Source organism: Maylandia zebra, linkage group LG23, assembly GCF_041146795.1.
Source record: "Maylandia zebra isolate NMK-2024a linkage group LG23, Mzebra_GT3a, whole genome shotgun sequence".
Classification (NCBI taxonomy): Eukaryota; Metazoa; Chordata; class Actinopteri; order Cichliformes; family Cichlidae; genus Maylandia; species Maylandia zebra.
The window spans coordinates 19,022,848-19,038,994 of NC_135188.1; the positions used below are offsets into that span (position 1 = coordinate 19,022,848).

General features: G+C 40.1%; 1 protein-coding gene across 1 annotated transcript; it reads left to right on the plus strand.

The window, feature by feature from the left end:
• The first annotated feature begins 781 nt into the window (after window positions 1-781).
• On the plus strand, window positions 782-1,735 carry LOC101487160 (CD276 antigen homolog). The gene is made up of 2 exons (XM_076880122.1): window positions 782-1,148; window positions 1,233-1,735. Exons 1-2 carry the CDS (start codon window positions 782-784, stop codon window positions 1,355-1,357), a joined length of 492 nt encoding a protein of 163 aa, XP_076736237.1. The 3' UTR covers window positions 1,358-1,735.
• The last annotated feature ends 14,412 nt before the right edge of the window (window positions 1,736-16,147 follow it).

A 16,147-nucleotide genomic window follows, 5' to 3' on the forward strand; every position in this document is an offset into this window, starting at 1 on the left:
TCGTCTTCATCGTCTCACACACAGGTGAGTATCCATCTGTTCTTTCATCAAACAGGAAGACTTTAAATTCAACGCAGCTATGTAGAGTCCAGTAATCAGATTGCAATTACTGATAAGACAGATGGGTAGGCTTTGTCTCTGTTGTGTTTTAAATGCAGTGCAGGTTTATCCACTCTGTTTTTCCACTCTCTCTTTTCTCCAGTGTGCTGATGTTTCTCCTGAAGCCTTCGTTACTCACTGTCTTTACTCGTCATTGGTTTTGGTGACGTTTGGTGATGTTGGTGCGTCTGTGTGACGTCACATGATACTAAAGCAGGAGAGGAGTTTAGTATCTTGGTTTAGAGAGGAACGGGAGATTAGCGGATGGATTAGCGTGGAGTCTGAAGTACTGGGTCATCGTGGTGAAGAGAGAGCTGTGGGTGAAAGATAACCTAATCATTCAGAGGGTCTCAAGGTAGAGCTGCCGCTCCTCCACATCAAAGGGAGGCAGTTGACTTTGTTCAGGCATCCGACTGGATGCTGCTCTGACTCCTCCTAGACGAGATTTTTCAGGTATGTCCTCCTTTGCAAAGTCTGTAGTGCAGATCCAAGACACACTGGAGAGATTATGTCTCTCAGCTGATTTAAGTGTGATCTAAGCTGGTGTGGGAAATCTACGTTGTAACATACGAAACCCCTTTTAACGCTACACTATAACCTTCCATGTCACTCATCCATTAAGGTCTGTGTCGACCCCACGTTACGTTTTTCTGAGATTACGTGTCAGGTAACCTCCCTCAGCATGGTCTCGATGCTTGCTGTTGTGTTTGTGTGTCTGTCAGTGAGCAGTGTGGTGCATGTGTGCGCCCCGGTTGGAGGTGAAGTCCTGCTGCAGTGCGTCTGCCCCGAGCTGCGGCGCCTGCCTCACAAAGTCGGTGTTTTCTGGAGGGACAGAGAGGACCGGACTGTGCTGGACATCATCCTCAGCAGCCCTTATGTTCGCTTCCAGCATCACCTGTTCAGAGGGCGAGTGCAGAGCTTTCCTCACACCTGTAACCAGGGAAACTTCTCCATCCTCCTGAAGCACCTGCAGCTGTCAGACAGCCGCAGCTACACCTGCTTCATCCCACAGCTGAAGCTCAAGGAGACTATCCAGCTCACTGTGTCAGGTTAGCTCCTCCTCCTCTCTGAGCATGTTCACAGCTTTGTTGTCGTGTCCCTCTGAGCTCCTCTGCTCTTTGCTCCTGATGCAGATCACTGCGTGTCTGAAGCTCAGAGGACTCCAGGACCTTCATCTGCAGACTCCAGCTTCACGGCAGGTTACCTTCATCTCACCACCAGCCTCACGCTCCTCATCTTCCTCCTACTGAATCCTTGATAGGAGCGAGGCCTCGAACACAGACTGAGCTGGACTCTTTCTTTATTTAAAGACTAAATACTTTTATGGTGGCCCCTAGAGACAAAGCACACTTTCACTCCACATTAAATGTAATAAATAAATCATATAATTACATTTAATGTGGAGTGAAAGTGAAAGCTTTGTAAATTTTCGCTATCTAGAAAGCTAAAATTTCCGAAGAAATTTTAAGTGTGCCTATGCTACTGCCAGATCAGTTGTCCAAAGACATCAGGATGTATGTATTTGGAGCAAAAAACTAACAGAAAAACTGAAACATATTTAGTAGAAATATGTACACATGAGAAATATCAATATTATTTCTTGGTTTTTCTCTTAAATAAATGGACTGGGGTGTAACAGCGACTTGCTTTGTTATGAAGGCCAAAGTGATGCTCAATGAGAACAGAAGAAGAAGACTCTAAAGACCACTGATCTGTTATTAATCTCTCACAGGTCAGAGTTGTTTCTTACAGGATCCAGCAGATGGCGATAATCCTCCAGAACACCAATTAAAAAAAGCATCTCGTACATGTTTGTTGTGTTTGGTTTTTGATATGATCACATGATGGCACCACGAGGCTGAAAGCTTAAACTTCAGCTCAGTGTGATCTCTGGTGAGATTTCAACTGCGTCACTTTTGTTTTTATAACGTAAAGAAATCAGATGTCTGAAAAGTCACTGAGAAAGATTTTAATGACATCCGTAAGTATTAAATTAAAGAAAAACAATTAACTTAAACTTTTGATTAAGACCTTCTGACACATTTAAATACTTTCACTCCCATTACAGTTAGTACCTGTAAAGTTTGGGTTGTGTTCAAAAGACTTTAAATCATCCTAACGTGTGTTTTAAAGAAAAGCTCTAGCTGAATTTTAGAACTATTTGCTAACAACACAATGAAAGAAGTAAAGGTGAATGATTCATTGTTGAAAACAGAAAAAAATGAATAAAAACAAAAGAGGGAGAGTTTTTTTCCCCCTACATTTTCCACTTTTACAGAACGCAAAAGCCAAATATTATTAGTACTAAGTAATAAACACTGTTTCTTGTTACTACTTTACAACTACATTCTAAAAATAAATATTAGGAAACTGTAAAAATTAAACAAGCTAATAAATAAACCATATAAAATACTGACAGATAAAATCTAAGGTATAAAAGTTGCGAGAACACACAAAGTGAAGTAAATCAGTGACAATGGAAGCAATACAACATTTGGATTAACTGATATGAGCAAAAAATGTCAAAATAGCTTCAAGTGTCTTGTTTTGGTTTGATAACAAAAAAACCCTTAAAATCAGTCAAGTTTTCCCCTCTTATAAATTGGTTCAGCTCTTTGTGCCACCTTTAAAGTTTCACACACATCTGAGGTTTGCATATTTGAGCTCCCATAAAGACCGCTTAAATGTAAAATATGTAGGTAAACATAAAGTCCTACCAGAATTGGCCCAATGAGGGAAAATAAAGGATGTTTCTATTTCTATTCTAAACCAAGTGAAGCTTAACGATTGTTTATAAGGTGCTCAGGCTGCCAGCCTTGAGGATATTTTCACATATTTGTTTTAGAAACAGCAGCAGTGGTGGTAAATATAACAAACGGCATATTTTAGGTGTCAACTGTCATTTTGTTAATAAAAGGTTATTTAAACAAGGCATGAAGACTATCCTTAAACAGAGAAGCACAACAACAAGTCCTCTTTGCCTACTTTAAAGAGCTGAAGAGCACAAGCAGAGGGGCAGAGAGGAGAGAAAGGTGGTGTTTGGAGGTCGTCACTGCTGCACCACGAGTCGTAGGAGGCTCAGGATGTGGAGTCGTTATTTTAACAGCAGGTTTCACTGCAACACAAAAAAAACAATCATCAGTTTAATAAGAACTGAACATAAAGAAACACTAAGTTGTTTGATTTTAAGGAAGGAAGCCTAAATCTGAAAATTATGGGCATTCATATAGGAATCTCTGAAACATTGCTGCTGCTGATGTAAAAAAATAGAAACATTCAGCTACTTTGTTTCTGTACAGCTTGCAGATCACAGCAGATCACCCGCAGTGCGATCTCTGTCTGGTGCTAACACAGTAAAAAAAACACATCCTTTGACCATTAGTTCAGATGTTTCCTGTTTTTTCACTCTGCTTTTAACACTACTGCAGCTCTTTAGCTGAACCTCACACTCAAATACTGATCGACTGATGATCGGATCGATTAGAAACAAACAAAAACAAGCAAGAAAACATCTTTAAGCAGACTGAGTTTGATCACAAACTGAACAACAATCATACAAAACACCCACACCTGCTAAAGGATCATTTGGTTCCACTCATGAAAATTTAATCTGTTAACGTTTGTCCACCTTCCACATTTGCCTGCTGCTATGTCTTCAAATAGGATCTAATGTCTATTTTTTCTACATATGGTTACAAAAGAGCCAGAACAGTTTCTGTGGGATAGTCTTAAATATGCTGCTGATTAACCCCTCCACTGTGCATTTAGTGGGAGGGGGAGTGGATTCATAAGGAGGCTTTTTGTGCAGCAGTCAACTCTTTGTGAGCTTGAGGCTTCATCGACACTTACTGTGAACAGTTTCTGCAGTAAATCAGACTTAAAAAGGAAACCTGTCCTGACTGTCTGACCTTCATCCATCCATTTCTACTCACTAATCACTGCAGCTTATCCTTTTCTGCTGCTGCTGCACAAACACTGAGGTGTTCCTAATGAAGTGCTCGTGCTGCCAAACTGACCTGTGACCTTCAGAGTCATCTTGGTCTGATAGTCCACTTTGGGGATGTTGCAATTGTACGGGCCGGCGTTGTCCGCCCTCAGGCCCTTTATGAGGATGGAGAGGTTTCCAGTCTTGTATTGGTCTGGGAAGCTGACCACACGACCTTTAAACTTTGGATCTATTTTATGCTCTTTGCTTTCGATGATGTCCAACACAACTTTGTCATCCTTGTCCCTCCAGAAGGCAGTGACCGGCTCGGACAGCTTTTCAGAGTAGACGCAGGGCAGCAGGACCTCACCACCGATGAAGTCGGTCCTCACAGACTGGCTGCTGGCTGCAGGACGACAGGACAGGTGAGTTACAGGTTACCTGTGCACAGCTTCACCACAGCTCTGTGCTTTAGCTCACTGTGTGCAAAGTGAAGAACTCAGCAAACCCTCTTGAATTTCTCTAAATGTGCAGAGAGGCCAGTTTCACAGGGTTTGTAAACATGAAGACATTCTTGATAAAACAATCTGGAAACCTCAATCTCGCACATTCTGTGCATTGAAAGCAGACAGGTGAGGTGGTTTTGTTAGATTTTGTTCTGGGCAAACCCAAATGGACGAGACCCTGGGGTAGACCCAGAACCTGCTGGGGAGATGATCGCATCTGTCCTGTAAACATCTCGAGATCCACCAGTAAGAACTGGATAGTGTGGCTTTGGAGCAGTATTTATAAAATCTCTCTATCATCATTATCTATGTTACAAAAAAGGACAAGGAAAATCCAAAACTTTGGTTAGAGAGATCATAATGAATGATTCTTAAAAATAAAAAAACACTTAAATTCACTCACCAATTCATTTTTAACTCCAAAAATATGTATAAAGCAATAAACAGCCAACTTCCTGATAATATCCTAAAATTGGTTTTTAAAATAGACGGGGGACACAGTTTGATGGAGGCAGTTATATTTAAACCATCCCTGTGTCCACACTACACTACAAACTGTCTCTTAATGTGGAGTAATGACAGGAAGCAATGTGGAACCAAGAAATATGTTTGTCTGTAGCACCAACCGTCTACACTCCTAGTCTATTTCTGATGTAATGTCCTTAACCAGTGTGTCAGACGACCACCCACCAGCATGCACAAGCTCTTTAATCTAATTTACATTTTTAGTGCTAAAATATAATGATTGATGTTAATAATATAGCTTTTAAATGTATCATTTTACAAAAAACGGGGAAAAAATAACTGCAGTAATACACTCTAAGAACTAAAACTGATAATTACTTAAATATTTTGGTGCAACACTTTTACACTCAAAAATAATGAGTAAATGCAAAAACAATCACATCTCTTAAATACACCTTATTGAGTAAATCCAACTAAAATGGAATAAGTTGTTATGAACAATTAAAGATGTTACAGTAACATACAAAATTGAGTAAATACACTTGAAAATGTAAGTTAAAACAACAGTAACCAAAAGTTCAAACTACATAAAATATTAATTAGGAAATGCTGAAATGCTTGGCACATTTAACCTACACCATTACAATTATTTGTTTTTAAATAATGGTTCAATTTACTTAATATTTTTAAGTTAACTTAAGCAAAAACGTTAATTACAATTAAGTGTGTGTGTGTGTGTGTGTGTGTACGTGTGTGTGTGTGTACACACACACACACACACACACACACAAACACACACACACAAACACAGGAAAAAAGAACCACATCAGTTCAACATTGTTCACAATGATTTATTTTAAACAGCTTTTTTGTGAATCACACATTTAGCAGATTCCTTCTCTGAACACAGTGAGCTGAAATCTGTTCTACATTCAGTGGATAAAACTTGGATAAAATTTCAGTCACAACAGCCTTATATAATAAAATTGCATCCAAATTGGCATGCTTGATAAAACTCTGTAAAACTGGCATATTGATGCTAACAACAAGAAAAATGTACCTGCCATACAAAGAATAAAAGTGGCTCAAGTGAACGCAGTGCTTTAACCTTTTCAGAAAAGGTCAAATGACAAAAATAAAATTAAGATCCCAAAAAAATATAAATCCTGAAAAAAAACAAAAAAACATTTGCACTGTGACATAGTTTTTGAACATCTTATTTTGAGTCCAAAAAATTGGGAAGATTATAACTAAAGAGTGACCAAAAAACATCCATAATTTAAATAAAAAGGTTTCAAAAAGGATTGCGAAAAGAAAAAAAAAAAAACATACAGAAGATACTCTCTTCTGTATGTTCACCTTAATGTGAATCTGGAAAAGTTAATACACACATACAAACACAGTTTATGGTACAAACATTATTTATGAACAGGAATGTCAACACAATGTAATGTCGCAACTGAACCTTTTGATGAGCATTACATGTCACTTAACAAGTCTAACACTTTAAGAACAGCCCTGTGAAATTTTGTCTACAATGAACAGAGGTCATTTTTCAGTCTTTGAACCTTGACAGAAAGGTTTCCTGGATCCAGCTCCATGAACACTTTTTGAAATGCTTCAAATGTGCCTGTGAAATTCTTGGGGTATTTCAGATCCAGAGCATAGCACAGTCCCAAAAGATAGCAACAGGCTTTGCTCAGATTCCCAAGTTTGCCCAGAACAGTAACGCCTTCAATAACAATACCCACATCAGTAGGTTCGCCTGACCTGTCTTGATTCTGCAGCAGGTAAATCTTCATCACCTCCTCAGCCAAAGCCTCTTCAACAAAGACAGCATCAGCACCGTCCTTTAAAAAGAGAAAGAACTGTTTTCAGCTCACATATTTCCAAACATTGAAACAAAAAGTTTCATTTGTATGACATTACCGGTACTCATAATATGTGGACACTGTGCTCCAAAATCTTTGAGCAAATGCTATTCTTTTGTATGCTTTGAAGTGTTTTTTTTTTCTTTAGAACAGTATCTTAAAACTTTTCTATGATCTCACAAGCTAAAATAAACTACTAATATTCCTAAAACAGATTTATTGCACCAACCTCAAAGGTTTTGATTAAGGCACTTGGATCCTCTCCCAGATGGTCAATGAGACATCTGATGATGACTTCTCGTTTTTTCTCGATGGAATTTCCACTCTGTAAAACAGGAAGTCTCAACTGAGGCAAAATTTGCACATTTAAAACATGACTTACCATTTCTAGCTTAAACATAACAATTTTTTTCTGTTGTTGACCTGTTTTCACACCCACCATCAAGGTAAGAACACCTGTGGAGCTAAAATATTGAACAGAAACCTAAGAAAAGCCGTTTTTAGTGGAAGGGCCTCTTCAGTGCTGTGTTGGAACGTTTTTGTGGTTAGAAAATGCAATCTTCCTTACTTGAAGCAGAAGGTTTAACTGTGCCCTGTGGCGTTGTCCAGCAGCACCTTTCTTGGCTTGAAACAAGGACAGGAGTTTGGATGAATACAAGTCCAACGATGACATGAACTTTGGTTCAAGGTTCAGGGTCGTGATCCTATGAAACTCTGCACTGACCTGGATGGGAGAGGACAAAAAACCAAGGACAAAAAAATCTGAAGGCCAAAATTCTGATTCAATCAAAAAAAAAATCTTTAAGTGGAACTACCATTTTTTGCAACCTGGACCTTATTTTCTAACATGCAAAAGATTAATTTACTCATCCAGACATAAATCCATATAAGTGGAGTTGTTCAGTATGCAGACTAAAGCCTTAACATAAAGTATTATCTTCCACTAAGCTTCTAAATTTTATGTTATGAATTGCTTGCACTATTTCCCTGTGAGATTGTATAATCTTGGAGGGAAGAGGCGGAGCCAGGTTGCCCTCTGAACCATCGTCTGCCAGGCAGCGATGCGAGAGGAACACACTGCTGAAGTGGCGCACATATTCAGAATCGCGTCAGCGGCTTTACAGAGAAAGCCTTTCAGCTCCTCTGGCAGCTCTGCTTCCTCCACCTTCCTGGAGATGACAAACGCTAGCAAGGCAGTGTTGTTAGTCACTGCAGCTGACTGAACAGTGCATTGATGTGCGCGATCAGTGAACCTTGCTATCAGCTGGTCAAGTTTGGCGGGATGGGCCGGTCGCTGTCCAACGACCTTGGTCATTTTGGTGCCGAAAACTGAAGCGAGGCTCGGCTCTAGAGGGGGAACAGGCGGAAAACTCCAGTCTGTGAAGCCCTCTGTGAAGCCCTAGGTAGAGACCGGCGCTCTAATCTTCGCTGGCTCTGCTGCTGCCTCAGAGAGGTAGGTCATCACCGCCGGGAACTGAGGCCAGATGGGATCTGGGCAACGGAGCCATACCTTCCCTCCAGATCATCCGATGGGGGTGGAGCAGGCTGAGGGACGGGAAGTCCCTTCTCACCAGCTGCCTCCTGGATGATGCCAGGCAGATCCAGGAGCAGCGCACCAACAACTGGGAGCGGCGTCCTCGCCGACATGTGAAGGCCAGGGGTGGATGAGCGTCCGCTCATCCGCCTCCCTTCTGTCGCCAGGCTGCCCAGCTCAGAGGCAGTGGAGCTGCCACCACTGCCGTTTTCCTCACGGTGGGTGGAATCATCCAATTCCGGCCCACTATCGAAGAACTCGATGGCTTCTTCCAGCGAGTACCTCTCTCTTAGCGGGAACGCCTCCTCAGCATCAGCCTTGAAAAAGGCTGACCTCCGCTGCTTTTCCTCTGGCGGGAGGAGCTAACAGGAACAGCAATAGGATTAAGGTGTGAGGGCGAGGTCCGCATGGTGAGGACCGAGGCAGCCCACGCAGACGGCATGTCGGTCATACGATATGATGTAGCCGGTCTGGCAGGATGGACACAGACGGATGGTCTCGCTGGACATCTTCTGGCTGGCTGAAGAAAAACGGTAGAGCCGATTTCCTGGTCTCACCGTAACTTATACTAGACCAGGGTGAGGCCCACACAGCAGGTGGGCGTGGACTAAAATACTTCAGTGCTGCGCGCACAAGGGGAATACCCACTTAAAGGGCTGCGCCTATACTCATAGAATCTGGGGTTACAATACGTAACCAACGTTTCATAAAAATATTAAATTACTCTTCACTCTTTACTCTTCAGTAAAATCTAGTCTGTCGTTATGTGCTCCAGAGTTAGATAAGTGAGATAAAGGCACTTTGCAATCAGCCCAGTCATTCTTCAGTCAGGTTACATTAGCTTAGCCTAAAACAAGTTAAGTGAACGGAAATTACTAGCATTCATTGTTCCCTAGGCTTGGGAATGGTTTTGATTAGAACCATTCTGGTTTTGATTCAGATTCCTCATTCCTCATTCAGTTAAAAGAGCAAGGACAATTCAAATGAAGACAGGGTATGGAATAGCCATGACCAAATGTACCATGTTTCACTCGATAATGTTTGAGTAGTGACACTTTTGATGACTCCTCATGTTTGCAAAGTTTACACTGCCATCTCATCACCTGTGACCTAAAAAATTGTGAGAAAATATGTCTCACAGTATGAAGATGACAGAATGGTGTATAACCATATTTACACAGTTTTTGTATGATTAACTGATTGAATAACCAATACTCACTACCAATTCAGGTGGAGGATACAACTTACAAATAAGTCAACATGGAACAAAGTACAATACTTAACCACATTGAAATAATCTGAATCACATCACCACGCTGTATAAATAAAAAGATAGTATGGTGACACTAGATGACAGACCATGAACACATCAATATATTTACCGAACTGAAAAATTCTCAAAATTTAGATTTGGCATTTGTATGACCCACCACAAAACCAGTATAAATATTTAGGTGGTATCACCATCCACTACTCAGCTTGTATAAAACAATATCATATCATTCCAAAATTTAACACATCAAGTCCTCTGAGTAAAATTACCTGCTTTACTTTGTAGTTGATGCAGATTTTTTTCTCCTGGTGGTGAAGATGGTGCTGAAAAAATACAAATCAAAACTTTATCATTACAAAACATGTCACTGAGTAATCTGCCATAACATCAATCTCTTATAAGAAATTTTAGCTTGGATTGAAATAAACATTTATTTATGTAAATTGGGAGTAACTATACTGGAAATAATGGTACTTTTGGCTTGACCCAAAGGACCAAAGCTTTTTTTTTTTTCATTATTTTCTGGGATCTGAAAGGAAGTAGGGCCCCGAGTCTAAATTTACTTAAGGCCCCATAGTACTTTGGACCGGCCCTGGATGAGGTAATCTGCTGACCCGGGCGGTCCTCTCAGCGTTCTCTCAAAAACTGGCCCTGTTTGGGACAAAGCTGAAAGCAGCGTCTTATATGCTCTGAAAGACCCCACATAGAACAAGAAAGCTAAGCAGCATGGTTGCTGCTATGAACTGTTCCACGGGCAGGTCTTCTTAGTTACCAAAGCCATTGATGACGTCTGTTCATCTCCTGAACAACCTGACAGAGTGAGTCAGGCCGCGTGACTACCGCAGCTCCCGCACCGCGACTCAACAGGGCCATTTTCTAGAAATGTCTGAGCACACCTGCTTTCACGTGGTTCCTAAAATGCCCCCGATTAAACGGTCAGGTCGCTGGTACCGGGACATTCCGGTCAAATTACCCGGAACGCAGATAGCGACTCAGAACGTAAAAGGATAAAAGGGCGCGGTTTCCCGCCGCCTTGACTGGAAGACGGGTTGAAAACTTAAATTAACGTGCACAAACACGCTGCGAAAAGTGAGCCACCATGACAAACGCTTTCTTCAGAACATGTTATAAAAGAACGGTGTGGATAAAGACAGCTAATGTAAGAATTGGTCACTTACCTGAAAACGTTACCAAGTCTGCAGTGGATGTGTGTCTGTCTCGTTCAACGTGCAGAAAATCTCCCATGAGGCCATGCTCCTCGCGCGCGGTACATGCCAAAGGTCATTAGTCTTACTCAAAGTTTTAAGTTAGTATTGGGGGACAAAATTATATTGATTTTGAACCATTAATAATTAAAGTTAAAGACAATGATAAATATGAATACCAGTGTCTCAGTTATTTTGAGTACTTTCTATGAGATATATTGAGTAGATTTAAATAATGCACCCTGTGTTTCAAATACAGAATTTTTTTCTTTTAAATAAACTTGAACAAAAGAGCTCAGTTCAACTCAAAAACTGGTGTTGAAAATTTAAGCATTCTTTTCAGTATTTTCAACTCAAGATAACACTTTTGTGATTTTCAAAGATTTAATCAAGGTCATCTAAATTAGAATTATAATGATATTTACTAAGCCCCTGAATAATTTTTTAGGGTGTATTATTTGATGCCACTGAGGGTTGAAATGCACACAGGAGGCATCAAGGGAGCCGGTGTTCCCTACAGCTTCACTAACTGACTTGTCTATATGTTTATGGGATTTATGTTCATGTTGATTACAAAGATCTGCAGAAAGGCTCCAGTTATTCTTCACTCTGTACATTGCTGTACATGCCTTGTATACTTTCTTCAGCTGAACTGTGTACATTCAGGAAATATAACTATAACTACTGAATCATGCAGACCGCTCAAACAGTAACAACATTATCATCACTGAAATGGATACAAACTGAACCATTTCAGACCTCCAATCACAGCCACTCCAAACCCAGTGGCTGTGATTGGAGGTCTGAGCTCCACACTGAGATCCACACCTGGGATCAAGTCTCAGATACAAGTCTCAGTAGTGGGAACTGAAAACAGGTCTGAGTAGGATAAATACAACAAAAGATCCTGCCTTCAAAAGTCCACCTTAAAAGCTCACAGACTCACTGAAATCTTTATTCTGTCCTCTAAAAAACTCAGAGCAGGACTTATCTCATCTCACAGCTGTCAGAGTCTCTGAGCTGGATGGACTCTGAGGTCCTCGTTTCTCCCCAATGAATCACAGTAAACAAATTTTAAAGCTTAGACTCACCCGAGCTGCACAGCAGACACAGCAACACCACCGAGCTGCAGAGAATCGACCACTGAGAGACGCACATGAAGGTGATTACGTCCTGCTGCTGATGTCAGATGCAAATTTAACTGCCAAAGGTATGAAAACACCCCCCTTCATTGTTTATGTACTCTGACAACCTTGGAGTCAGAATGGAACTATGTGGAACAGTAGAAGCTTCATCACTGATGAGGAAATTTTCCTTTTCCTTGTTCTTTCTGTCACAGCCGTCTATGATAGACTGAAGTAACACCCGAGTGCTCTGTGCTGGTGGTTGGAGTGAAAAACCAGTGGAAAGGAAGCAGAGATGTGATTGACTCAGAGACGGTGGTGTGATTTTTTTTTCTTTCCATGTTTTTTGTCAGGCGTGTTTGTGTGCAGGAAACCTTTAAACACGTCTGAGGCTTGCTGTGAATTTACGTCACTGTTTATATTGTTTTGTTTACCTATGCTATTCTTCATAATGACATCATCAGACAGTTTATTATCTTGTAAATTTCCTATGACTTGTACAGTTTAGGCAACATTGTGCTACTGTATAGTTACATTGTATGTGTCATTTAATCCACAGTTTTTGGACTTTTGTTTATTTAAATATTCTGCTTGATTGTTTGTCTGTCTAACATCCACAGTTTTCAAGATATCGTATTGAAATATTGTGTGCTTATAGATACCAATAACAGCTTCAGCTGAGCTAATTCTGGTGAAAATCGGGTCAAAGTCACAGCAAATGTGAAAGTCAGTAAAACCCCTTTATCCACATTTTTTTTTTTATAGATTGCCTTAAAACGTAACAACAATACACTAGGCTTGGGGAACATTACCGGTAATAATCGTTTCACCCTGACCTGTATTGTTAGCGCCTAAGGTCAAAGTTCACCTTGAAAGGAATTTTCAAGAAAACATATTTAGTATAATATTAACAGGCATGGAAACAGCTGTACAACACACTTTTTATTTTTTCAATTTGACAACATCACAGTGACACCTTAACAGACTGATGTCATCATGTTGCCATAAAAAGATCATCAACGTTTTATTAAAACCCTTGTCCTTTTACCGGGTTGTGCTCTGTGACTTCTCTTGCTTTTTTTCTTGAGTTCTTGCTGGTTTAGTGTTTGAGTCTTCCCTCAGTATTGCATTCATGTGTCCGTGTTTCCTCCTTTATCTCACTTCCTGTCTTATTTTTACAGTTAGTTGCTTTGCTATTAGTTTTGCTTCCCTCGTGTTGTCCTCTGTGATTTAGGTAAGCTGTGTCTTGTTTCCCTGTTTGCCCTTCTATGTGTATAAATTGTGGTTAACTTCCACGAGTCTTTTGTCTGTTCTGCTTGCCCCACTGTGTTTTCAGGCTTTGTTTCAGTTTCAGTACTTACTTACAGACTTAAGGATGGCTGTCTTTACTTTCTCCAGATTCTCAGTCTTTTCTTCACTTTGCAGAAGAGTGACAGTGGAAGACATTTTTTGATCTTTGCAACCAGAACAAAATGAAAGCTGGAAAAAAATTCTATTTTTTACAGTTCACACAAAAAGTAATCTATAAGTTTTTTTCATTGTCATGTGACTCAGCAAACAGCAGAGATCTACAAGGGAAATGCATAGCATGGAAACAGAAGCAAGCCGAAAATACTGTGTATAGATGAATAAAGACAGAATGAGAGAACATCACACTCCTCAAATGCACTTTAAACACTGACAAACTATGAGCTGTGCTTGACATTTACAGCAGAAAACAGGAATTTAAAACATATTAAAATGAAACAGACTAAACCATAAATAACAACAGTATTTGGTCATCAACAAAACGGGTTCCTTCAGGCATTAAATAGCATGTTAGATGGTGTAGTACCTTTATATTTTTGTAAAATAAATAATTCCAGAAGTTCAGACAGCAGCAGAGTTATGCAGGACTGGCCGTCATTATACAAAAACGAACGAACTAAAGTGTGTGAAGACATCTTCAATCTGAACAGAGCTGTGAGGACAAATACAGCTTTTCCCTCAAGCATCAACTCTGTGCACACACTTAAATCACAGATCACAGTGACTCCACTGCAACACACACAGTCAGGAGGATATTTTGCTGAGGAGACATTTCTATAAAGGTTTCAACAGGAAAGCAGAATAATAAGAACCACAACCAGAGTCAGAGGAGTCGTTGCATTGACAGCTCCTGCAACATAAACAGGATCCGGATCAGTCAGGTTAATATGAGTGACTCTTAAAGATTCTGCTGTGCATGACATGAGGCACAGCTGTGTGAGGGAGCTACAAACCTGACACGATGAGGTGAACTAAGCCCACCATTGAGATGAAGCAGTCGTAGGAGCCACTCTCTGACAGCTGGATGTTCTTCAGAATTATGGAGAAGTTTCCCTCTTTGTACTGATCAGGAAAACTCAGTATTCGACCTGTGAACATCTGGTCCTGATACTCAGCAGATAGCATGCCATCGATGACGTAAAACACAGGTTTGTCCTGTTTGTACCAGAAGAGAGGGGGAAGTTATTGGTGTAGACGCACGTCAGCAGGACATTTTCTCCCACCAAACCATGGACCGAACCACTCACTGTGACATATCAAACACAATAGTTGTACATACACTGACTTCACAGGCAGTCCAGCAGTGATGTAGGTGAGCTGCCTATCAAGAAAGACTAAACTGTGAAGTCAGAAGTAAGAGGAGGGTTACAAACCAGGACCTCACCTAGATCTGATCTTGAGTCTAAGAAGCAGGTGCAGTTCACTAAAACAACACTGTAGAGAAAAACAAATGTACAATATAAATCATCTGATAGGAAGGTCAAGCAATCATGCTTTCAACTGTAGCAAAAAGAACGTCCACAGAGCTCACAGTTTGAGTATAAGTGTAACAGTGTCACAGTTTGCGGGGCAAGCCATGTGTAAATTAAACAAATAAATAGTAGTGAATAAAATATTTTGATTCGCAAATCTCATTAACTCTTATTTTAATCACAATAGAATCCAGAAAATATATCAAAGGTTTAAACTGAGAAAATGAGCTTTAGTGCAGAGAAGCAGCGTTTCTGGATAATGTTCACATACAGCTTCTTCTCTCCACGATGATGAGTTTTAATGCTTTTGTGGAAGACCAGGGTAAGCTGTGTTCACAGACAGTGATTTCTGAAAGCGTTCCAATACTGATTTCTAACCATGTCATTTGGACAGAGTTTTCTTCAGATTCTCTGAATCTTTTGGCGATATTATGTACTGTGATAATAAATTTATACAAAATCCAATTTTTTCTATTAAATTTGATCCATGTAATTTTACATTCAGAAATCTTACGATATTGTTCCACAATTTGTAGATGCAGTTTGTTGCAGATTAGTGAACGCCTGCAGAAGATGCTCGTTTATATACCTAATCACTACCTCCCAGATACTGTCACTTAAGACTAGAAAAAACACAGTAACTAGAGAAATACAGTAAGTAAGATAATGCTTTGGCTCCTTGCTGTAATTAATAATTAACACTATAAAAACAGTGACTCTTAGCTGTAATTGTGTCTGACAGTGGGTAATAAAGCAAATTCACTCTGGAATGAATTGTTATTGATAGTAATTGGCACATCATTGAATTTAATTTCATGGAAACTGACTTTCACCATAAAACAGACACAATGCAGAGCAGTCCCAAAAGATGGCACAATAACATCATAATCTTTTGTCACATTTATGTTTTCAAGGATAATATACAATAGAGCGTTGCAAGAAAATGCCACACCCATCCAATACCAGGCTAGTGGAAAATTACAGGACTGGAAACCAGACCCAGTGCCAAATAAGGGAAAGACAAGTATATCACGGCTCCTCCGCAACATTTTAACTAATAATATTAATATTCGTGATGTGTTTTTACTGCTTCGGTGTTGTACCCTTTCTCTGTCTGGACCACTGGACAGAGAAGTCCATGGTCCCGTGCAAAACTTGAAACTTCAATCTTTTAATAATTTTTGAAAACGTATACTTTGAGTTTGCTCATCTTGTCTCACAAAAGAAAAGCTTTTTGTTACCAAAAGCTCTCAATAGAAATTCTTGTGAGTTATGATTCTTTTCCCCACACTGAGCCATTACAGCCAGTTTCAGGGTTCACCCACTTGCTGAATCAACTTTAACCCCTGACTGTACACATTTTCC